The sequence below is a fragment of the Coregonus clupeaformis genome, chromosome 29 (assembly GCF_020615455.1).
Source record: "Coregonus clupeaformis isolate EN_2021a chromosome 29, ASM2061545v1, whole genome shotgun sequence".
Classification (NCBI taxonomy): Eukaryota; Metazoa; Chordata; class Actinopteri; order Salmoniformes; family Salmonidae; genus Coregonus; species Coregonus clupeaformis.
The window spans coordinates 11,084,294-11,109,041 of NC_059220.1; the positions used below are offsets into that span (position 1 = coordinate 11,084,294).

Genomic DNA, 24,748 nt, shown 5'->3' on the forward strand with positions numbered 1-24,748 from the left:
ACCATTTCTACACAGTGCCTGAACCAAACCATAGCTAGCGTTCATAAAATATATTTCTTAACAATGAGTTGTCTCACTTGTCTGAAAAACAACGTGTTCATAAACAGCTGACAGCCAGTTGACATGTATGAATAATAAGAGAGGGTAGACTAGGCTGTTACATAGTATTGTCTCCTCCATGACTGGTCCCATTGACCCCATCCGTCACATTCAAATCAAATCTTATTTGTCACATGCGCCGAATACAACAGGTGTAGACCTTACCGTGAAATGTTTACTTACAAGCCCTTAACCAACAATGCAGTTCAAGGAATAGAGTTAAGAAAATATTTACTAAATAAAATGAAGTTACAAATTAAATAAAAAGTAGCACAATAAAATAACAATACGAGGCTATACAGGGGGTACCGGTACCAAGTCAATGTGCGGGGGGTACAGGTTAGTCGAGGTAATTTGTACTTGTAGGTAGGGGTAAAGTGACTATGCATAGATAATAAACAGTGAGCAGCAGCAGTGTAAAAACAAAGGCGTCAATGCAAATAGTCCGGGTGGCCACCCGATTAAATTGTTCAGCAGTCTTATGGCTTGGGGGTAGAAGCTGTTAAGGAGCCTTTTGGACCTAGACTTGGCACTCCGGGTGTGTGCTTAGTCTCCTCCTGTACTCCCTGTTCACCCACAACTACGTGGCCAAGCACGACTCCAAAACCATCATTAAGTTCGCTGACGACACAACAGTGGTAGGCCTGATCACCGACAACGATGAGACAGCCTATAAGGAGGAGGTCAGAGACCTGGCAGTGTGGTGCCAGGACAACAACCTCTCCCTCAACGTGAGCAAGACAAAGGAGCTGATCGTGGACTACAGGAAAAGGAGGGCCGAACAGGCCCCCCTTAACATCGACGGAGCTGTAGTGGAGCGGATAGAGTTTCAAGTTCCTTGATGTCCACATCACCAAAAAACTATCATGGTGCAAACACACAAAGACAGTCGTGAAGAGGGCACGACAACACCATTTCCCCCTCAGGAGACAAAGGATTTGGCATGGATCCCAAGATCCTCAAAAAGTTATACAGCTGCACCATCGAGAGCATCCTGGCCGGTTGCATCGCCGCCTGGTGTGGCGGCTGCTCGGCATCTGACCGTAAGGCGCTACAGAGGGTAGTGCGTACGGCCCAGTATATCACTGGGGCCAAGCTTCCTGCCATCCAGGACCTATATACTAGGCGGTGTCAGAGGAAGGCCCAAACAATTGTCATAGACTCCAGTCACCCAAGTCATAGACTGTTCTCTCTGCTACCGCACGGCAAGCAGTACCCTGGTGCTGCTGACACTGACACTGTGTTGTTGAGGTTAGGGCTGTGACCGTCATGGAATTTTGGATGATGGTTATTGGCCATAGTTAATAATCGTTTGAAAAGTAAAACACAAACACAGAACAAAAATATAAACGCAACATGTAAAGTGTTGGTCTCATGTTTCATGAGCTGAAACAAAAGATCCCAGAAATGTTCCAAATGCACAAAAAGCTTATTTCACAAATTTGTTTACATTCCTGTTAGTGAGCATTTCTCCTTTGCCAAGATAATTAATCCACCTGACAGGTGTGGCATATCAAGAAGATGATTAAACAGCATGATCATTACGCAGGTGCACCTTGTGTTGGGGACAATAAAAAGCCACTCTAAAATGTGCAGTGGTGTCACAACACAATGCCACAGATGTCTCAAATTGAGGGAGTGTGCAATTAGCATGGTGACTGCAGGAATGTCCACCAGAGCTGTTGCCTGAGAATTTAAATGTTCATTTCTCTACCATGTCGTTTTAGAGAATTTGGAACCACGTCCAACCGGCCTCACAACCACAGACTACGTATAAACACGCCAGCCCAGGACCTCCACATCCAGCTTCTTCACCTGCGGGATCGTCTGAGACCAGCCACCCAGACAGCTGATGAAACTGAGGAGTATTTCTGTCTGTAATAAAGCCCTTTTGTGGGGGAAAACTCATTCTGATTGGCTGGGTGGGCCTGGATCCCAAGTGGGTGGGCCTATGACTGCGCCCCTGCCCAGTCATGTGAAATCCATAGATTAGGCCCTAATGAATTTATTTCAATTGACTGATTTCCTTTTATGAATTGTAACTCAGTAAAATCCTTGAAATTGTTGCGTTTATATTTTTTATCAGTCAATTGAAATAAATTCATTAGGCCTTAATCTATGGATTTCACATGACTGGGAATACAGATATGCATCTGTTGGTCACAGATACCTTGAAAAAAATGGGCCTCACAATGGGATCTCATTACGGCATTTTTGTGCATTCAAATTGCCATCGATAAAATGCAATTGTGTTCGTTGTCCGAAGCTTATGCCTGTCCATACCATAACCCCACCGTCACCATGGTGCACTCTGTTCATAACGTTGACGCTCGCCCACACGACGCCATACACGTGGACTGCGGTTGTGATGCCGGTTGGGCGTACTGCCAAATTCTCTAAAACAAAGTTGGAGGTGGCTTATGGTAAAGAAATTAACATTCAATTCTCTGGGAACAGCTCTGGTGGACATTCCTGCAGTCAGCATTGCCAATTGCACAATCCCTCAAAACATGAGACATCTGTGGCATTGTGTTGTGTGACAAAACTGCACATTGTAGAGTGGCTTTTTATTGTACCCAGCACAAGATGCACCTGTGTACTGACTATTCTGTTTAATCAGCTTCTTGATATGCCACACCTGTCAGGTGGATGGATTATCTTGGCAAAGGAGAAATGCTCACTAACAGGGATGTAAACAAAATTGTGCATGAAATTTGAGAGAAATAAGCTTTTTGTGCTTATGGAACATTTCTGGGATCTTTTATTTCCGTTCATGAAACCAACACTTTACATGTTGATATAGATATATACACTACCGGTCAAAAGTTTTAAAACACCTACTCATTCAAGGGTTTTTCTTTATTTTTCCTATTTTCTTCATTGTAGAATAATAGTGAAGACATCAAAACTATGAAATAACACATATGGAATCATGTAGTAACCAAAAAAGTGTTAAACAAATCAAAATATTTTTTATATTTGAGATACTTCAAATAGCCACCCTTTGCCTTGATGACAGCTTTGCACACTCTTGGCATTCTCTCAACCAGCTTCATGAGGTAGTCACCTGGAATGCATTTCAATTAACAAGTGTGCCTTCATAAAAGTTAATTTGTGGAATGTATTTCCTTCTTAATGCATTTGAGCCAATCAGTTGTGTTGTGACAAGGTAGAGGGGGGTATACAGAAGATAGCCCTATTTGGTAAAATACCAAATCCATATTATGGCAAGAACAGCTCAAATAAGCAAAGAGAAACAACAGTCCATCATTACTTTAAGACATGAAGGTCAGTCAATATGGAACATTTCAAGAATTTTGAAAGTTTCTTCAAAACCATCAAGTGCTATGATGAAACTGGCTCTCATGAGGACCGCCACAGGAATGGAAGACCCAGAGTTACCTCTGCTGCAGAGGATAAGTTAATTAGAGTTACCAGCCTCATAAATTGCTTCCCAAATACATCAATTTTCAATCAATTGTATTTTATATAGCCCTTCTTACATCAGCTAATATCTCGAAGTGCTGTACAGAAACCCAGCCTAAAACCCCAAACAGCTAGTAATGCAGGTGTAGAAATACATGCTTCCCAGAGTTCAAGTAACAGACACATCCCAACGTGATCCTCTGTAGCTCAGCTGGTAGAGCACGGCGCTTGTAACGCCAGGGTAGTGGGTTCGATCACCGGGACCACCCATACACAAAAATGTATGCATGACTGTAAGTCGCTTTGGATAAAAGCATCTGCTAAGTGGCATATTATTATTATTATTATCTGTTCAGAGGAGACTGTGTGAATCAGGCCCTCGTGGTCAAATTGCTGCAAAGAAACCACTACTAAAGGACACCAATAAGAAGAAGAGACTTGCTTGGGCCAAGAAAGACGAGCAATGGACAATAGACCAGTGGAAATGTGTCCTTTGGTCTCGAGTCCAAATTTGAGATTTTTGGTTCCAACCACCGTGTCTTTGTGAGATGCGGTGTGGGTGAACGGATGATCTCTGCATGTGTATTTCACACCGTAAAGCATGGAGGAGGTGGTGTTATGGTGTAGGGGTGCATTGCTGGTGACACTGTCTGTGATTTATTTAGAATTCAAGGCACACTTAACCAGCATGGTTCCCAAAGCATTCTGCAGCAATACGCCATCCCATCTGGTTTGGGCTTAGTGGGACTATCTTTTGTTTTTCAACAGGTCAATGACCAAACACACCTCTAGGCTGTGTAAGGGCTATTTTACCAAGAAGGAGAGTGATGGAGTGCTGTATCAGATGACCTGTCCTCCACAATCCCCCGACCTCAACCAAATTGAGATGGTTTGGGATGAGTCGGACGGTAGAGTGAAGGAAAAGCAGCCAACAAGTGCTCAGCATGTGGGAATTCCTTCAAGACTGTTGGAAAAGCATTCCAGATGAAGCTGGTTGAGAGAATGCCAAGAGTGTGCAAAGCTGTCATCAAGGCAAAGGGTGACTATTTGAAGAATCTCAAATATAAAATATATTTTGATTTGTTTAACACTTTTTTTGGTAACTACATGATTCCATATGTGTTATTTCATAGTTTTGATGTCTTCACTATTACATTAACTCAACCTGAACCTGAGTAGACTAGTCACTAAACTATTGCTTTGGGTATAATATTTAAATTCAGTCTAATATAATACAACTACTTGGATTAGAAAATAGACAACTATCGTCATTTATTATAATTCTGAAAAGGTAGCTATCTACCTACCGTATTAAATTAGCTAACTTCAGTGACCAGCAATAGCCATACTGCCCTGCCTCAGAACACTCGCACCATAGAGACCCTATTAAATTAGTATTCTAGCTAATTCCTTTAATTCTGACTCACACTCACTCTCTCCACAGAGCCAAATAGCCTATTAGCAACCTAGCTAGCTAACGTTTGGTAGCTGACTGGCAAGCCAAACTTTACTTTTAAAAGCGAATCGTGGTTTAACTATTTTAATGAAAACAAATGTTGTTAGGCCTACCAAAGACGATCATATTGGTTTGTGTAACAACAATAGCGATACGGTATGGAAACAACAACGACAAAAACCCGGGGTCGATCCCTAGCTCTACGAGACTCCTCTTCATCACCATCCTCCTCCTCACAGTCACCATCGTCTTCATCACTGATTGAAGCACAAGGCACTTTAGCTTTAGGATATAAAAGAGGAAGGGTAAAAACATGCTGCAAAACCTGCGACGAACCGGGCGAGCGCAACATAGAGGATACACAATTGTCCCAAAATGTGTTCCCCCTTACCTCCAACCCGGTACATGTTCGCTGCCATGACTGCCCCGGGTCCTGGCGTCTCCAGGTAGGGTTAGCTCTCGCCGTTGCTGTCGCTGTGTTACCACTGCCGCGGCTGTGTGTTGGAAAATGGTGGATTGATCAATACGAAGCAGCCTAGCCAAGAGATCTTAAAGAGACAGTACACGTTTTTTCTCCAAAACCTACTTCTCTGGGGGTACTGTATTTTAATTGAGTCGGACTTGGGTAACCCGCGTAAAATGTGGATACGGTTAGTAACAAAGCGGTTTCCCCTGGAGGTCCGTGCAGGAGCGAGGAGTGGGCTGCCGCTAAGGCAGCGGAATTGGGAAGGGGAGGGGGGCACTATTCAGCGTCACTGCCCTCTCACACAACACAACAATGCTGTTGCTGGTGTGACCTTGCCAGTTACTTACCTCAGACTCACTACTAGATGGAAAATGTATTCAACTGTTCAGCTGTTTGATTGAATTAAACTTTCATATGACTAGACTACAATACATTTTTGTGGTCAGTTCCTTTTCTAATTTATGTTAATCTCCCTTGGCTTCATTGTCCCATCATGTTCAAATGGAAGACAGAAGCGGAGATGGAAAATGTTGTAGTCTTACTAGGCTATATTAACTAAATGTAACAACCTCTATTTTCAATATGTGTTTTTAATTACTATCAGACAACGTAGAGTTTCATTCTCTTCATCTCTCATATGTTTTCTAAAGGATAAGAGTAAAACAAAGTAGAATAGAAAACCATGATTAGGCAACACGTCCTAAACTGGTAGGCCAACATTGACATCACACAGCAGCTAATTCTGAACAAAATTGGGTAAAACGTAATTAGGAGATGTGCTGTTTAGAACTGTTTGATAAAATAGTTAGGTACCCACTACCCACACAGTAGTCTTTCTGGTTTGGACAGCTTCAATGATGCCTCATCTAGAGAGCTGTGGTGTGTGATATGTCTGGGTCCAAGCAAGGAGATGGTTACCATGAAAACATGGCCGAGGCAGACAGACAATAAGACAGACAGACCAACAGACAGACTGACAGACAGACAGACTGACACACCAACAGACAGGCAAGCAGACAGACAGAGACAGAGAGAGACAGACAGACAGACAGACAGACCGAGAGAGAGACACAGATAGGGTATTTTATCAGAGCAGAGATTGTCTCCTAGGTCTCTGGTTCTTCCTCTGTGTTTGTTGAGGTGGTTTTCAATGTAAATGGAGGCATGGAGGAAGTCCGTGGTGTACATCTGATCTATATCATATGGAAACTACAATTACTAAGCCAAGTGCAGAGGGACCAAAATCTGCAGTCATGTGACCATGGTAAGCCAATCACAGGTCTATATATATTTTACCATAAGTGCACTCGCAGTGAAGTAATTCTATGCAACAGTAGGCAGGTATACTTTTGTCTACTTGCACATTCAAGATTAAGTAACAGTGTGTGTGTGTGCGCGCCCTTGTGTGTGTGCGCCCGCTTGTGTGTGCGCTTGTGTATGTGCGTGCATGTCTGCCTATATGTCACTGTAGGGTGGCACTTCTATACTTTTACCGACATTGTTGTCCAGCTTATTGGAATTACAACCAGACAGCATCCTCTTGTGACTACACTATCCTAGCCTGCATTCATCAACAGGGATCTAACCCAAGCCAATGTGCTCTCAAATCAAATTTTATTTGTCACATGCTTTGTAAACAACAGGTGTAGACTAACAGTGAAATGCTTACTTACGGGCCCTTCCCAACAATGCAGAGAGAAAAATAGAGGAATAATAGAAAAGTAATAACATGTAATAATAAAAGTAATAATAAATACACAATGAGTAACGATAACTTGGCTATATACAAGGGGTACCAGTACCGAGTTGATGTGCAGGGGTATGAGGTAATTGAGGTATACTGTATATGTACATATAGGTAGGTTTAAAGTGACTAGGCAACAGGATAGATTATAAACAGTAGCAGCAGCGTATGTGATGAGTAAAATTAGTTAACTAACAGCTATTTGGTTAAGTATTTAACTAACTATTTAGCAGTCTTATGGCATGGGGGTAGAAGCTGTTCAGGGTCCTGTTGGTTCCAGACTTGGTGCAGCGGTGCAGCTTGCCATGCGGTAGCAGAGCGAACAGTCTATGACTTGGGTGGCTGAAGTCTTTGACCATTTTTAGGGCTTTCCTTTGACATCGCCTGGTATAGAGGTCCTGGATGGCAGGGAGCTCGGCCCCAGTGATGTACTGGACTTTACACAGTTGCCATCCCAAGATGCTCTCAATGGTGCAGCTGTAGAACTTTGAGGATCTGGCCTATGCCAAATCTTTTCAGCCTCCTGAGGGGGAAGAGGCATTGTCATGCCCTCTTCACGACTCTGTTGGTGTGTGTGGACAATAATAGATCCTTAGTGATGTTTACACAGAGGAACCTGAAGCTCTCGACCCGCTCCAATACAGCCCCGTCGATGTGAATGGGGGCATGCTCGGCCCGCCGTTTCCTGTAGTCCACGATCAGCTCCTTTGTCTTGCTGATGTTTAGGGAGAGGTTTTTGTCCTGGCACCACACTGCCAGGTCTCTGACCTCCTCCCTATAGGCTGTCTCATCATCGTCGGTGATCAGGCCTAACGCTGTCATGTCGTCAGCAAACTTAATGATGGTGTTGGAGTTGTGCGCTGCCACACAGTCGTGGGTGAACAGGGAGGGGACTAAGCACACACCCCTGAGGGGCCCCCGTGTTGAGGGTCAACGTGGCGGATGTGTTGTTGCCTACCCTCGCCACCTGGGGGTGGCCTGTCAGGAAGTCCAGAATTCAGTTGCAGAGAGAGAGAGGTGTTCAGTCCCAGGGTCCTTAGCTTAGTGATGAGCTTGGAGGACACTGGTGTTGAATGATGAGCTGTAGTCAATGAACAGCATTCTCACATAGGTGTTCCTCTTGTCCAGGTGGGAGAGGGCAGTGTGGAGTGCAATAGAGATTGCATCATCTGTGGATCTGTTGGGGTGGTATGTGAATTGGAGTGGGTCCAGGGTGTCTGGGAGATGGTGTTGATGTGAGCCATGACCAGCCTTTCAAAGCCTTTCATCGCTACAGATGTGAGTGTTACAGGGCGATAGTCTCTTGGGCGCAGGAACTGTGGTGGTCCACTTGAAACATGTAGGTATTACAGAGGTTACAGAGGTTGAAAATGTCAAGGAAGACACTTGCCAGCTGGTCAGCGCATGCTCTGGTAATCCGTCGAGCATCCGAGCCGGAGTAGTAGGATTCAATCTTAGACCTGTTTTGACTGTTTGCCTGTTTGATGGCTCGTCTGAGGTCGTAACGGGATTTCTTCTAAGAGTCTGGATTAGTGTCCCGCTCCTTGAAAGTGGCAGCTCTAGCCCTTAACTCAGTGCGGATGTTGCCTGTAATCCATTGCTTCTGGTTGGGATATGTTCAGTATGTAAAGTCACTGTGGGGACGACTTCATCGATGTACTGATGTGGTAAACTCTGCAATGCCATCGGATGAACTCCGGAACATATTCCAGTCTGTGCTACCGTAACTGTCCTGTAGGCAATTTGAACAAGAAGAACATTTGCACTTGCGCGTGCGTACATGCGTGTGTGTTTGTGGGGAACTGGGAACTGTGAATATGAGTTCCTGCATCATGCTGTTTGTTTGCTTGGCTGCTCTCTGGCTGCTGTACAGATGTTGTCTTTGATTGGCTGGCTTTTCATCCAGATGTTTGTGATATCAGAGCGCTGTACAATCCAGCTGTTTTCCCTAATGAACCACACTGAGTCAGGCAGTGACGTTTAATTGGCCAGAAAGATACTGCCCCCGTTCCAGGTTGACTACATAACAGTCACATTGTGCTCATCAACCAATGGTTACATGCCACATCATCGGCTTCACAGTTGATATGTTTTGAGATCTGGCAGGTGACTGTAATATAGTCAGCCTGGAACGCAGCCTTGATGACCTCTCCCCTCTCTCTCCTCTTCCCATAGCCCTGTCTGTGACACGGTCATGGTCAGACAACTGCGAGAGACATAGGAGAAACAGAGAAAACAGAGGAAGTCAATTAAGCCAGTTTCCAGCCTCCATTCCACTTGTCTGAGGATGAGGTTTTCTCTGCCTTTTAACTTCTTCTCTGGCCTGAATACCTGAATCCCTTTACCAGGAGTTGTAATTACATCCAGAACACAGGCTGCTCTGGTCAAAAGTAGTGCACTATATAGGGAATAGGGTGCCATTTGGGACACAGACAACATTATCACTGAGGAAGGCTTTGAGATAATGGGATTGTTGTTACTCCACCACTCCATTCCTGTACTGGTGTGTGGGTATGTGGGTGTCCATGCGTGTGCCTGTGCGTGTGTGCTCTGACTCATGTAGAGGAAATGTATCATCACTCATGCCAAATCTGTGGAATATCTCAGTGGGCGACAGGAAATGTAGCAATAATACAACTGCTTTCCCAACATCCTTTTGGAGCATGCTAAAAATCCAGAGAAACCCCTTAGGGTCCCAAATCCCCCATCAGTTATTATTCTATGTATACAATCCTATTCCATGCAAACATGATACAGTCCATGGTGTGTGCTATTACTAAATTCAAACAGCAGTTATTGAGTAAGCCACCTAAAGTACAGAAGCTCAACAGTACAACCATATTTTTGCAATGAAGTGTATTGTATACAAGTATTAGACAGCAGGGGGCACTATTGTCCCATTCTTCATGACTTCCATGCGATACGATAAGATATACTGTACTTTTGTACTTTATTGTCCAGTTACATGGACATTCATTCTGGGACATAAGCATACAAATACACAAACACAACACACTATAATACATGGAGTATGGAAAACTGGAAAGTTAGTACACAAGTCACACTTACATTTACACATATTCAAAGTCTCTGCGGCCTACTCACCATGTATTGGGTCTCCACCTCTGTGCTATGTCCCACGGTTCAGCAGCCCGGTGGCTGATAGAATGAAGCTTGCCTTGCTCCTATTCTTGCTGAACAGTGGGACCCTTAAACTCCTTCCGGAAGGCAGCAGCTCAAAACATTGGGCAAGATTGTGTGTGCGGTCCTCTATGATGCGTTTGTCCTTGTCCCTTGCCCGTTTATCATAGAGGTTCTGAAGTCCCCTGCACTGCAGCCCACTGAGCTTGGACTCCATGTTCACAGTCCGCCTGAGGATACCCTTATTAGCCACTGACAGCCCAAAGTACCAGGCCACTGACAGCCCAAAGTACCACACCGTACCAGGCCACTGACAGCCCAAAGTACCAGGCCACTGACAGCCCAAAGTACCAGGCCACTGACAGCCCACGGTACCAGGCCACTGACAGCCCAAAGTACCAGGCCACTGACAGCCCAAAGTACCAGGCCACTGACAGCCCAAAGTACCAGGCCACTGACAGCCCAAAGTACCAGGCCACTGACAGCCCACCGTACCAGGCCACTGACAGCCCACCGTACCAGGCCACTGACAGCCCAAAGTACCAGGCCACTGACAGCCCACCGTACCAGGCCACTGACAGCCCACCGTACCAGGCCACTGACAGCCCAAAGTACCAGGCCACTGACAGCCCAAAGTACCAGGCCACTGACAGCCCAAAGTACCAGGCACTGACAGCCCACCGTACCAAGCCACTGACAGCCCACCGTACCAGGCCACTGACAGCCCAAAGTACCAGGCCACTAACAGCCCAAAGTACCAGGACACTGACAGCCCAAAGTACCAGGCCACTAACAGCCCACTGTACCAGGCCACTGACAGCCCACCGTACCAGGCTACTGACAGCCCACTGTACCAGGCCAGTAAACAGAAAGTCTCACCATTAAACAGAAAGTCAGCACACTCTCTATATGGCAGGTGCAGTAGTTGGAGAGTAGCCTTGTGTTGACATCCAGTTGTCTCAGTCTGGTGCAGTAGTTGGAAGGTATCTGGGTGTTGACATAGAGTTGTCTCAGTCTGGTGCAGTAGTTGGAAGGTATCTGGGTGTTGACATAGAGTTGTCTCAGTCTGGTGCAGTAGTTGGAAGGTATCTGGGTGTTGACATAGAGTTGTCTCAGTCTGGTGCAGTAGTTGGAAGGTATCTGGGTGTTGACATAGAGTTGTCTCAGTCTGGTGCAGTAGTTGGAAGGTATCTGGGTGTTGGACATAGAGTTGTCTCAGTCTGGTGCAGTAGTTGGAAGGTATCTGGGTGTTGACATCCAGTTGTCTCAGTCTGGTGCAGTAGTTGGAAGGTATCTGGGTGTTGACATAGAGTTGTCTCAGTCTGGTGCAGTAGTTGGAAGGTATCTGGGTGTTGACATAGAGTTGTCTCAGTCTGGTGCAGTAGTTGGAGGGTATCCTTCGCAGGAGGTACAGTCGTTGTTGGCACTTTGTATTGATGTTCTGCCAGTTGGCATTAAAAGAGAGTGTCCATGATGGTTCCCAGGTACTTAAAACTCTCCACTCTCTCTACCTCTTCACCACCCAGGACTAGGTGTCTCACTGGGTTTGCCTTCCTCCGGAAATCAATGAGCAGTTATTTTGTTTTGTAGTTGTTATTGCACCAGTCATGAACCCTGTTAACTTCTGTTTGGAAGTGCAGTGTGTCATCTTAGAGGTCGACATGGGCGGTGTCATCTGTATATTTCACTGCCAAGAACCTCTCAGGTCATTGGCGTAAATGGAAAATAGCACTGGAGAGATGACAGTTCCTTGGGGGGGAACCGGTAGAAGTACACAGAGGAAGGGATGTTGTGTTGTTGAACTTGACATACCTCCCCCTGTTCAACAGGAAGTCCAGCACCCACAAGGTAATGCTGGGGTCCACCTATAGGTAGGATAGTTTGTGGTGAGGCTGCATGCAGTTAAAACCACAGGAGAAGTCCAGGAAAAGGAAGCTCACATAAGAGTGAGGCCTCCCCAGGTGTGTCACGGCACTGTGCAACACCGTCAGGACTGCATCCTTCACTGATCTGTTCTTCCTGTATGCAAACTGCGTTGAGTCAAGGGCTCCATCTACATGAGACCTGAGACATGAATATCATGAGTACAATGATGCACTAAGGTGCAGGTTCCTCTCTTCGCCAGCAGAGGTCACAGCAAACACATCTTTCTCCATTGTCCTCACATGCTCCGTTCACAGCAGTGTTGAGTGAACAACAGACAGGGCAGTCTGTTCAGGCTGTGCAGCGATCCCTGATGATCCGGATATGACACTTCTGTCATTTATTTATTATGCTTTTTGAGGCTGTTTGAGTCACACCGTCAGCGTTGTTTAGACCGAGGACCTGGGCAGGCCAGCTAATAGAGCTGGAGCCTCTGCTGACCTCCATTAACGCTGAGATCATCTTATTCTTATTTATTGAGGCACTGAGTTTTTGTTTCCACCGTTTTTGCCCTCGCCTTACCGTTCCTTTTCCTGTTGGTCTGTTAGATTAGGAAGAAATAATTTTGTGTGTGTGTACGTGCGTGCCCGCGTGCATGTGCCTGCGTGGGTGTGCCTGTGTGAGAGAGAAAGTGTGAATGGTGAAGATTGTCCGTTTGGGTGTGGCGAGAGAGTCCATGGCAAGATAAGGGCAGTGCCGTGAAGGAGGGTGTTTATATTAGGGTATGGCTAGTCGAGATCTCACTCACCACCAGAACCAGCATCTGGGTGATTCTCACGAACTTGGTATTACTCTTGGTCAATTTTGAAAATACAAACATTTTTTATTTTGTAATGGATAAATTACCATCTTAAATTATTGTCTATGTTAAATTAATCATCTTAACTGTTCAGATTTAATGATTTTTTACACATTTTCCAAGACCATGCACATACAAAACTCATTACCCTAACACTTGTAAAGTTAGAAACAAAAAATAGCAAGGTGAAAATGTTGCAATTTTTTTAAACCTGAGATACAGGAGAGTTATTACAACAATATTTCATAAAAAATGACATTTTGATTTTAATCAGATCTCATTAACGTAACGTGTCTCATGTTCATAACCTGGATTTGTTTTATTATTTCTGTTTTAAACTATTATTAATATAAAAAAAAAAGTACATAAATATAAAGAGCAAATTACACATTTTATGCACAGCTCAAATATTTTGATTTCTGTAATATTATTCTAGGAATATTTTATCATTGATGATGCATTTCGGTAATGAGATCCATGTTATGGTAGATGAGAGACCGCATTACAGTAATGAGCAAATGAGCAAACAGTACTTCATCAAGAGCAAAACAGATCATTTTTAACCATATGAACCATCTGAAGCAGTGTAAAAAAAAAAAAAGAAGAGGATTGTATAACATAATACATTTACTTTAAGATGATTTGATGACCCCAAATGATTTTATTTTTAATTTTTATTCTGATCCCCATTAGCTGTTGAAGAAGCAGCAGCTATTCTTCCTGAGGTTCACACAAAACGTAGAGCATGACAAAATGCAGAACTGTAATGAACAGGAGCAGCAACACACATGTTTTACTAAGAACACTACGACTAAACAAACAATACGACTATTTTAGAAGTAATAATAATAAGAGAAAATAAAGAAAAATAATTAAATTAATAAGAATAAGAATGATGTGTGTGTGTGTGTGTGTGTGTGTGTGTTAGAGTGTGTCTCCTCATTGTTCCTTGAGGTGCTGTTTTATCCTGTTTTTTTTTTTTTAACAAAATGTATTGCTTGCCTGAGTTACCTGAGGTGGAAGAGAATTCCATGTAGTTATTGCTCTATACAGTAATGTGAGTCTCCCAGCCGCTCTTCTGGACTTGGCGACTGTGAAGAGACCTCTGATTGTGTTTCTTGTGGGGTATGTATAGGTTTTGAGCTGTGTTTTAACTGGCTGAACAGACAATTCTGTACTTTCAGCACATCAATACTTCTTACAAAGACCAGCAGTGATGCAGTAAATCTCTCCTCCACTCTGAACAAGGAGAGTCTGACCTACATGTTATTGACATTGACCCTTCGTGTACATTTCGGGGCCAGACGTGCTGCTCTGCTCTAGCTACAGCTTTTCTAGTCATTATTTTGGTGCACCTGACCATACAACAAGGTGCGACAAAACCAGAGCTTGCAGGACTAGTTTGCGCCGAGTGGCGCAGTGGTCTAAGGCACTGCATTGCAGTGCTAGCTGTGCCACTAGAGATCCTGGTTCAAATCCAGGCTCTGCTGTAGCCGGCCGCAGCCGGGAGACCAATGGGGCGGCGCACAATTGGCCCAGCGTCGTCCAGGGTAGGGGAGGGAATGGCAGGCAGGGAGGTAGCTCAGTTGATAGAGCATGGCGTTTGCAACGCCAGGGTTGTGGGTTCGTTTCCCACGGGGGGCCAGTATGAAAATAATAATGTATGCACTAACTGTAAGTCGCTCTGGATAAGAGCGTCTGCTAAATGACGTAAAATGTAAATGTAAATGTTAAAAAAAGCAGAGGACCTCTTTATCAACCTCTCCCCCATCTAACTCAGTGTTTCCCCTATCATTTTTTTTGCAGTGGTGGGATGCGAAAGTTCATGGAAGGGGGAGGGTTGGTGGTTATTCAGATCTTTCAAATTCACACTTTTGTAATAGAAAAACACAATTGGATGTGCTAACAATGCTTAAACCACATCAGGAGACACATTATTTTGTCAGAAACGTTGAACAAATGTAAATGTTGAGTGTAGTTACCCTTTAATTCAAGTGTGCATGCATCTAGCACTGTTGTTTGGTTAGCGGTGTATCTGTTGCGCACATAGCGTGATGGAGTTACATTGTACATGCATCAGAAACTGTTTTTATCATTAAGCCCTCAGCAAATGTAGCTAATAATGGCAGAAGCCATTATGACTCAGCAAAAACAATTACATAATCAATTTATGGTCTTTCTAATCTATTATACTGTAAATAATTTAGTCAATGATTTTGCTCAAACATCAAGTATTACACAGTTACGGCAATGATAATCTAAAATTGGTAAATGGGGTGTACGAGGACAATTATCAAATTTAAACATAATAAAAGAGAAAAGACTAGCTTACATTGTAGCCATCTTCGATCTTCTCTTCTTAGTAATGCATTATGGGTCCAATTTTTTTTATTAAAAAAAAGACGCATTTGAACAGGAACTTGAAGAAATGCCACGATAATGAGAAACACGTGCTCAGATAAAAAATATGACTTGTTTGTTATGTGAATACCCAGAAATAATAACTGTCTTTGAATATGTACCACTTTAAACAATATTTCATAGGTTTTAATTAAATATGTTAGTTATTTTTATAAATTATATGCATGTAATGTCTTACAAAATTGACCTGGACACAATACGGTAATGAGATTTTGAGTAAACATTTTATTTAAAAAACAAACACAAAAATAACATTTAAGCCCAAAACAATTTAAAGAGACAGAAACCAAGCATAGTGAGCCTTAATATGCACATGGTTTCAGTTGGTTTCATGAGAATCACCCATCTGTTACTAGTCAGCCTATGTTGTCTGCATCCTAAATGGCACTCTATTCCCTATGTAGTGCTCTACTTTTGACCAGTGCCCACTAATTTATGGGGGGAAATGCAAGTGACTTCAATGGCTAATTTCTCTGAACAGGGGGGGAAAAAACAATCACAAAAACCAGTGAGAATACATTGCGTAGTATGAATAAAGAATACTCCAAGCCACAGATTCATGCTACTTGTCTAACATAGAGAACTGATACTGTATACTGGCCGTTGGGGTGGACTTGGTATTTGTATTTGTATTTATTAAGGATCCCCATTAGCTGCTGCCAAGGCAGCAGCTGCTCTTCCTGGGGTCCTGCACCATTAAGGCAGTTATATACAATTAAAAATATTACATGACATTATATTTCATAACACTTTACCCAATACATTTAGTGTGTTCCCTCAGGCCACTACTCCACTATCACATATTTACAATACAACATCCATGTGTACGTGTGTGTAGAGTGAGTGTCTATATGTATGTGTGTATGTGCCTGTGTGTGTGTCTCTTCACAGTCCCCGCTGTTCCACAAGGTGTATTTTTACCAGTTTTTTAAAATCTGATTCTATTGCTTGCATCAGTTACCTGATGTGGAATAGAGTTCCATGCAGTCATGGCTCTATGTAATAATGTGCGCCTCCCATAGTCCATTCTGGACTTGGGGACAGTGAAGAGACCTCTGGTGGCATGTCTTGTGGGGTATGCATGGGTGTCCAGTATTCCAAACAGACAGCTCGGTACATTCAGCTCGTCAACACGTCTCACAAAAACAAGCAGTGATGAAGTCAATCTCTCTTCCACTCTGAGCCAGGAGAGACTGACATGCATCTCATCAATGTTAGCTCTCCGTTTACTTTTAAGGGCCAGCCGTGCTGCCCTGTTCTGAGCCAACTGCAATTTCATTTGTGGCACCTGACCACACTACTGAACAGTAGTCTAGGAGCGACAAAACTAGGGCCTGTAGGACATGCCTTGTTGATAGTGTTGTTAAGAAGGCAGAGCAGCGCTTAATTATGGACATACTTCTCCCCATTTTAGCTACTGTTGTATCCATATGCTTTGACCATGACAGTCCACAATCCAGGGTCACCTCAACTTGCTCAATTTCCACATTATTCATTACGAGATGTAGTTGAGGTTTAGGGTTTAGTGAATGATTTGACCCAAATACAATGCTTTTAGTTTAGGAAATATTTAGGACTAACTTATTCCTTGCCACCCATTCCGAAACTAAATGCAACTCTTTTAAGTGTTGCAGTTATTTCAGTTGCTGTAGTAGCTGACGTGTATAGTGTTGAGTCATCCGCATACATAGACACACTGGCTTTACTCAAAGCCAGTGGCATGTCGTTAGTAAAGATGGGAAAAAGCAAGGGGCCTAGACAGCTGCCCTGGGGAATTCCTGATTCTACCTGGATTATGTTTGAGAGGCTTCCATTAAAGAACACTCTCTGTGTTCTGTTAGACAAGTAACACTTTATCCACATTATAGCAGGGGGTGTAAAGCCATAACACATACATTTTTCCAGCAGCAGACTATGATCGATAATGTCAAAAGCCACAATGAAGTCTAACAAAACAGCCCCCACAATCTTTTTATCATCAATTTCTCTCAGCCAATCATCAGTCATTTGTGTATGTGCTGTGCTTGTTGAATGTCCTTTTCTATAAGCATGCTGAAAGTTTGTTGTCAATTTGTTTACAGTAAAATAGCATTGTATCTGGTCAAACACCATTTTTTCCAATAGTTTACTATGGATTGGTAACAGGCTAATTGGTTGGCTGTTTGAGCCAGTAAAGGGGGCTTTACTATTCTTAGGTAGTGGAATGACTTTTGCTTCCCTCCAAGCCTGAGGGCAAACACACTCTAGTAGGCTTAAATTGAAAATATGGCAAATAGGAGTGGCAATATCGTCCGCTATTATCCTCAGCAATTTTCCATCCAAGTTGTCAGACCCCGGTGGCTTGTCATTGTTAATAGACAACAATAATTGTTCTCCTCTTTCACACTCACTTTATGGAATTCAAAATTACAATGCTTGTCTTTCATAATTTGGTCAGATATACTTGGATGTGTAGTGTCAGCAATTGTTTGCAGTGTAGCAAAAGTTTGCTAATCTTGCCAATGAATTTAAAAAAAAGTAGTTGGCAATATCAATTGGTTTTGTGATGAATGAGCCATCTGATTCAATGAATGATGGAGCTGAGTTTGCCTTTTTTCCCAAAATTTCATTTAAGGTGCTACAAAGCTTTTTACTATAATTCTTTATGTCATTTATCCTTGTTTCATAGTGTTGTTTCTTCTTCTTTTTATTCAGTTTAGTCACATGATTTCTCAATTTGCAATACGTTTGCCAATCGGTTGTGCAGCCATATTTATTTGCCTTTCCTTTTGCCTCATCCCTCTCAACCATACCATTTTTCAATTCCTCATCAAGCCACAGGCATTTAACAGTTTTTACAGTCATTTTCTTAATGGGTGCATGCTTATTAGTAACTGGAATAAGCAATTTCATAAATATGTCAAGTGCAGTGTCTGTTTGCTCCTCATTACACACCACGGACCAACATATATTTTTTACATCAACAACATAGGAATCACTACAAAACATATTGTATGACCTCTTATACACTATATTAGGCCCAGCCTTTGGAACTTTGGTTTTCCTAGATATGGCTACTATATTGTGATCACTACATCCAATGGATTTGGATACTTCTTTCAAACAGAAAGATATGATCAATACATGTTGATGATTTAATTCCTGTACTGTTTGTAACCACCCTGGTAGGTTGACTGATAACCTGAACCAGGTTGTAGGCACTGGTTACAGTTTAAAGCTTTCTCTTGAGTGGGCAGCCTGATGAAAGCCAGTCAATATATAAATCACCCAGAAAGTATACCTCTCTATCGATATCACATACATTATCAAGCATTTCACACGTTATCCAGATACTGACTGTTAGCACTTGGTGGTCTATAGCAGTTTTCCACCAGAATTGGCTTTAGGTGAGGCAGATGAACCTGTAGCCATATTACTTACATTTTAGTCATTTAGCTGACACTCTTATCCAGAGTGACTTACAGTTAGTGAGTGCATAAATTTTTTTGTTTCATACTGGCCCCCCCGTGGGAGTCGAACCCACAACCCTGGCGTTGCAAACGCCATGCTCTACCAACTGAGCTACACGGGACTGTATACTTCAACAGTATTTAACATGAGATCCTCTCTAATCTTCACAGGAATTTGGTTCTGAATATAAACAGCAACACCTCCACCATTGGCATTGCTATCTTTTCTGTAAATGTTATAACCTTGTATTGCTACCACTGTATCATCAAAGGTATTATCTAAGTGAGTTTCAGAGATAGTCAGAATATGAATGTCATCTGTTAATAGCAAATTATTGATTTCATGAACCTTGTTTCTTAAGCTACATATGTTAACGTGGGCTATTTCGAGCACTTTTCTTCTGGGATGCTTACTTGTTTTTATTGCTTTACTGGGAAGCTTAGCAGCAGTAGATGTGCTGATGTTCTGTATGTTAGTGCAGGGTGAGCTGCACAAAGTGGACTGCCTCCTCGGGTACACCGGCTCAGTGCTAACAGTATAAATCTGGTTCTTAGGCACATGATTACTGCACACAATAGCTGTAGGATCAGCGGTGGCATTCAGGGCAGTTAGAGGGACATAAATGAGGGTACTTATATTGTGACTATCGACGCCCCTGATGTAATGTACATTTGCTGAAGCATTTTGACAACTCTGCGTTACAATGGTAGGGATTAGCTGAGCTGGGCTTGGGTCATTGCTAAGTCATTGTCTCAACGCAGCCTTATAATGCTGTGAAAGGATCCAGGAACCCAAATGATTTGGGTGGATCCCATCCTCCTTATAAAACGTGTTTGGTTTCCAAAAGGTATCGAAATTGTCAACAAAAGTTATAATAATCACGTAGCCAGTTGTGAAGAGCAAGAATCCTGCTAAAGCGTTCAATGCCACGATTCAGAGAGGGCACAGGGCCAGATATGATGGGTTTTTTATTAGTGTCTAGCAGAGAGTCAATCAGCTCTTTAAAATCCAGTTTCAACTGTTCAGAGCTGCCCTTCATAATGTCATTAAAACCCACATGGACTACGATAGAATCGATTTCCATGTCCTGAAATAGTACATTCGGGAGCAGCTTAGTAATGTCATTTACTCAAGCTCTGGGATAGGACATTGTTTTTGCACCAGGAACGGTCACATTTCTTACCATGGAGCTGCCCAAAATCACGGCTGGCGAGAAGGATGAGGAAATTCGCCCACTCCCACGCTTCACAGGATGCAGGCCTCCGACAGATGGAGAAGCACCACTCGATCCAGAGCAGGGACGGAAGGTTGCCGACGTCGACTTCGAAATCGTAGTAGTAGGCACTGCGGCCGCAGACACAGTCACCCCCAGCGATGAATGTCCAGGAAGATCAGGCTCCAGTACGGCAAAACTATTAGTTGTTTGTATCCGCTCCGGGCCTCTCGTTGGGAGTGTAGACTGCTTTGCGGAGGTCGCTGTCTTCGGCTTCCACGGCTCGTGACATGCGACCCTCGTTGATTGCCTTTCTCTTCATGCTGTGCTCCTTCGACGGCGCTATCAGATGGTGGAGCTCCGGGCAAGGCGGAGATGTAGCCAACAAGCTCGAACGCCGTCCAGCCACCGGCGTAGAAAATGTAAACATTCCACTCTGCGTTTTCCCCAGTTTCTTCCGTAGGCTGGCGACCTGCGTGATCAAGGAAGCCACCTCAAGCCTATAATCCTCGGCAAGCAAACAATTGCCGCATTGGAACTCCGAGTGATCCGGTTTGTCCCGAAACAAAAGCGCAATAGATACAGGTCCCCTGTAGCTCAGTTGGTAGAGCATGGCACTTGCAATGCCAGGGTTGTGTGTTCGTTTCCCACGGGGGGCCAGTATGAAAAATGTATGCACTCACTGGATAAGAGCGTCTGCTAAATTACTAAAAATAAACTCCTACAGCGCTGGAACCGTTCATTTAGTTCTCCAGACAAAGAGGGCTCCATTGCAAAACTCATCAGGTACCAATTTCATTAGCTTGATGGCTAGCAGCTTAGCGTCTCTGTTAAGCAGGCTTCAACCTGTCTCTTGATGGCTAGCAGCTTAGCGTCTCTGTTAAGCAGGCTTCAACCTGTCTCTTGATGGCTAGCAGCTTAGCTTGGTGTGGTGTTTGGGTGGTCCATGGGTGGCTTTTGGCCATTTATTCGGATTCCTCACGTCTTAATCATTGTTAAGAAAAGGTGTGGTCCAAATCAGATGTTGGGTACTATATTTATTGAATATGATATGAATCCTATAAATTGAAATGGCCAATTTAGGTGCAACAATTAGCTTAATTTCTCAGAGTTCAAATAATCTTTCAACAAAATAATTGAAATCCTATTTCTTGTGCTTTTTGAGGTGGAATGACTCTCCTTCAGAAACCCTTTCATTAGGTTCAAGAAAAGATACATAGGGATTAACCAACTTGCACACGTCACTGATACTGATATGACCATGGCATAGACCATTATAAAATGCACAGACTGGGTGGGGACTGGACTTGTGAAACCGGATGAATGTGTCTCTGTAAAGTCTGGCTCATAAGATGAAGTGGGGACTGACAGACTGGGAGAAGGATGGAGACAGTGAAATATTTGGTAAAAGGAAATTGCCCCCCCCCCCACCTCTTTCAGTTCCCCGGTAGACAAGGACACACACACACACACACACACACACACACACACAACACACACACACACACACACACACACACACACACACACACACACACACACACACACACACAACACACACACACACACACACACACACACACACACACACACACACACACACACACACACACACACACAACACACACAACACACACACACAACACACACAACACACACAACACACACACACACACACACACACACACACACACACACACACACACACACAACACACACACACACCTCAGCTGCCTCAGTAGCCAAGGACCACCAATTCCATCTGCCCCTCCCTGCAGGGGAATCCACCCCCTGCCCAGTGCCCCTCCACTCCGCCTTCCAGCCTTCACAGGAGGAAAGACTCACCCTCCACAGCACAGGAGGAACAACATGTGCCAAGAATACCAGGCAGCAGCCAACTAAGACCCGGACATGTCCAGTTGGAGAGACAGCTGCTACAAACCTCCTCCAAGGGCTGTTCAATCTTCACAGAGAAACCCAGACAGTTGGTGGGGAGATGATGGTATGTGCGGTATATGCTGAAAACTATGAAGTTGAGACCATGAAAACGGTATCAAATGCAATGGCACAGATATCAATGGAATATGGAATTAGAGGCTCCGACATAGAATTTACAGTATCTTATTCCGAATTTCACATCTGTCTTTTTACTGGCTATCACCACACCACCAGCCTTCCAAAGCTGTGATACTTCAAAGTCTGGCATTTCTCTGCTACGTCTATGTCATCTGGTTACACAGTACACACCCACACACATTTCAGGAGTTGCCAACCATTTGCATTTGATGTAGCTGGCCTCCTCCTAGTTCCAATGCTATGTGATTTAGTCACTGAGTGTAGACTTCTTTACTGTGTGTAGCTGGCCTCCTCCTAGTTCCGATGCTAAGTGATTTAGTCACTGAGTGTAGGCTTCTTTACTGTGTGTAGCTGGCCTCCTCCTAGTTCCGATGCTAAGTGATTTAGTCACTGAGTGTAGGCTTCTTTACTGTGTGTAGCTGGCCTCCTCCTAGTTCCGATGCTAAGTGATTTAATCACTGAGTGTAGGCTTCTTTACTGTGTGTAGCTGGCCTCCTCCTAGTTCCGATGCTAAGTGATTTAGTCACTGAGTGTAGGCTTCTTTACTGTGTGTAGCTGGCCTCCTCCTAGTTCCGATGCTAAGTGATTTAGTCACTGAGTGTAGACTTCTTTACTGTGTGTAGCTGGCCTCCTCCTAGTTCCGATGCTAAGTGATTTAGTCACTGAGTGTAGACTTCTTTACTGTGTGTAGCTGGCCTCCTCCTAGTTCCGATGCTAAGTGATTTAGTCACTGAGTGTAGACTTCTTTACTGTGTGTAGCTGGCCTCCTCCTAGTTCCGATGCTAAGTGATTTAGTCACTGAGTGTAGACTTCTTTACTGTGTGCCAGACTGCCTATACTACAGCTTTTCAGATGCAACTTTCCTTGCTTGTTGTCAAGTGGAACAAAACTGTGAATAACACTAGAATGTGACTCGTCATCTAGTTTTACTGGGACCAAAACAGGGTAAAAACGAGGCTCTGTTTGAAAATTGGAGAAACACAGTCTTTGTTTAGTGCTGGCTTTCTGGAAAATTTCCATAGCGTTTTCATCCTTTTTATTAGAAAAGTGTGGATTGCCATAGAAGGGCCAAGAGGGCGAGACCTCCTCGCTTAAGCAAAGCAGATATTGTTCCCGATTTAGCCAGGGAGTTCCCGGCAGACAAAGATAGCTGCCAGATTAACAGAATGTCAAACAGAGCAGACACTGAACTATCCTCTCTCTCTCTCTCTTTTTCTCTCTCTCTCTCTCACACTCACACACGCAGCCATGTCAAACAGAGCAGAGACTGTTTTGGCCAAAGCCTTTTTTCTTCATTTTTTTATGATGTTGGTCTGATTTATACAATCATTCTTGAACGATGTAAGAGCAGCTTATCATATAAAGATTGTCCTCAATACGAGGTGCTGCAGATTACAGTAGGGGTCTGTCTCAATCCAAAGGCAGCTAGCTGCCTGCTGCCTTCCTGCCTGCCTCAAAAGGCGGCATCCTTGTTGCCGGACGACTCAAACTGAATTATTCCGCTGCTCTATGTTCGCTACATACTTCAGTCTGAGACTGACATCATTGAAGTCGTTTGTGTGGTGACGTCGCAATGAGGGGTGTTGTACAAAACAAAGTCATCAGCGATTGGATCATCTCTAACCAATCAGAGTATCAAAGCCAATGATGAATTTTCAAAATGCTGCTTTACCCATGTGTGTTCGAGCTCTGGCCCAACCCATCGGTTTCTGGGACCATTCAGAATGGTTAGAATGTGTTTGCGTTCTAGAAATCGTCTGGGAGGTACTCAGATCCAGACTCATTGCAGAAAATAAACTCACGTCCGTAGGCGTGGCGTAGCGTTTGGCTGAAGCAAGGAGTTTGGATAGCCAGGCAAGCATCCTTGGATTGAGCCAGACCCCTACTGTATATATGTGCAGTTCATTGAATCTGCAGCAGCTGCTCTTGAGGACGCACTGTAGGCCTATGTGAATAGCTCTTACATGATTCAAGAATAATTTCATAAACAGTACCAGTCAAAAGTGTGGACACATCTACTCATTCAAGGGTTTTTTCTTTATTTTTACTATTTTCTACATTGTAGAATAATAGTAAAGACATCAAAACTATGAAATAACAAATATGGAATCATGTAGTAACCAAAAAAGTGTTAAACAAATCAAAATATATTTTAGATTTTAGATTCTTCAAAGTAGCCACCCTTTGCCTTGATGACAGCTTTGCACACTCTTTGCATTCTCTCAACCAGCTTCATGAGGTAGTCACCTGGATTCATTTTAATTAACAGGTGTGCCTTGTTAAAAGTTAATTTGTGGAATTTATTTCCTTCTTAATGCGTTTGAGCCAATCAGTTGTGTTGTGACAAGGTAGGGGTGGTATACAGAAGATAGCCCTATTTGGTAAAAGACCAAGTCCATATTATGGCAAGAACAGCTCAAATTAGCAAAGAGAAACCACAGTCCATCATTACTTTAAGACATGAAGGTCAGTCGGAAAATGTCAAGAACTTTGAAAGTTTCTTCAAGTGCAGTCGCAATGTGAGTGAGCCCTCT

General features: G+C 43.5%; 1 protein-coding gene across 3 annotated transcripts in view; it reads right to left on the reverse strand.

Moving 5' to 3' along the window:
* Positions 1-5,685, reverse strand: part of LOC121544660 (metastasis-associated protein MTA1) — an 80,946-nt gene extending 75,261 nt beyond the window's left edge. For 2 of the 3 annotated variants that reach the window (XM_041854695.2, XM_045209107.1), the window contains exon 1: positions 5,373-5,685. Coding sequence is in view for 2 of the 3 variants with exons in the window: in XM_045209107.1 (XP_045065042.1) it covers positions 5,373-5,400 (28 nt within the window). In the remaining variant the exon portion in view is untranslated. The remainder of the gene's footprint in view (positions 1-5,372) is intronic. The other variant, XM_041854694.2, reaches the window with a different exon arrangement.
* Between the last annotated feature and the right edge of the window lie 19,063 nt (positions 5,686-24,748).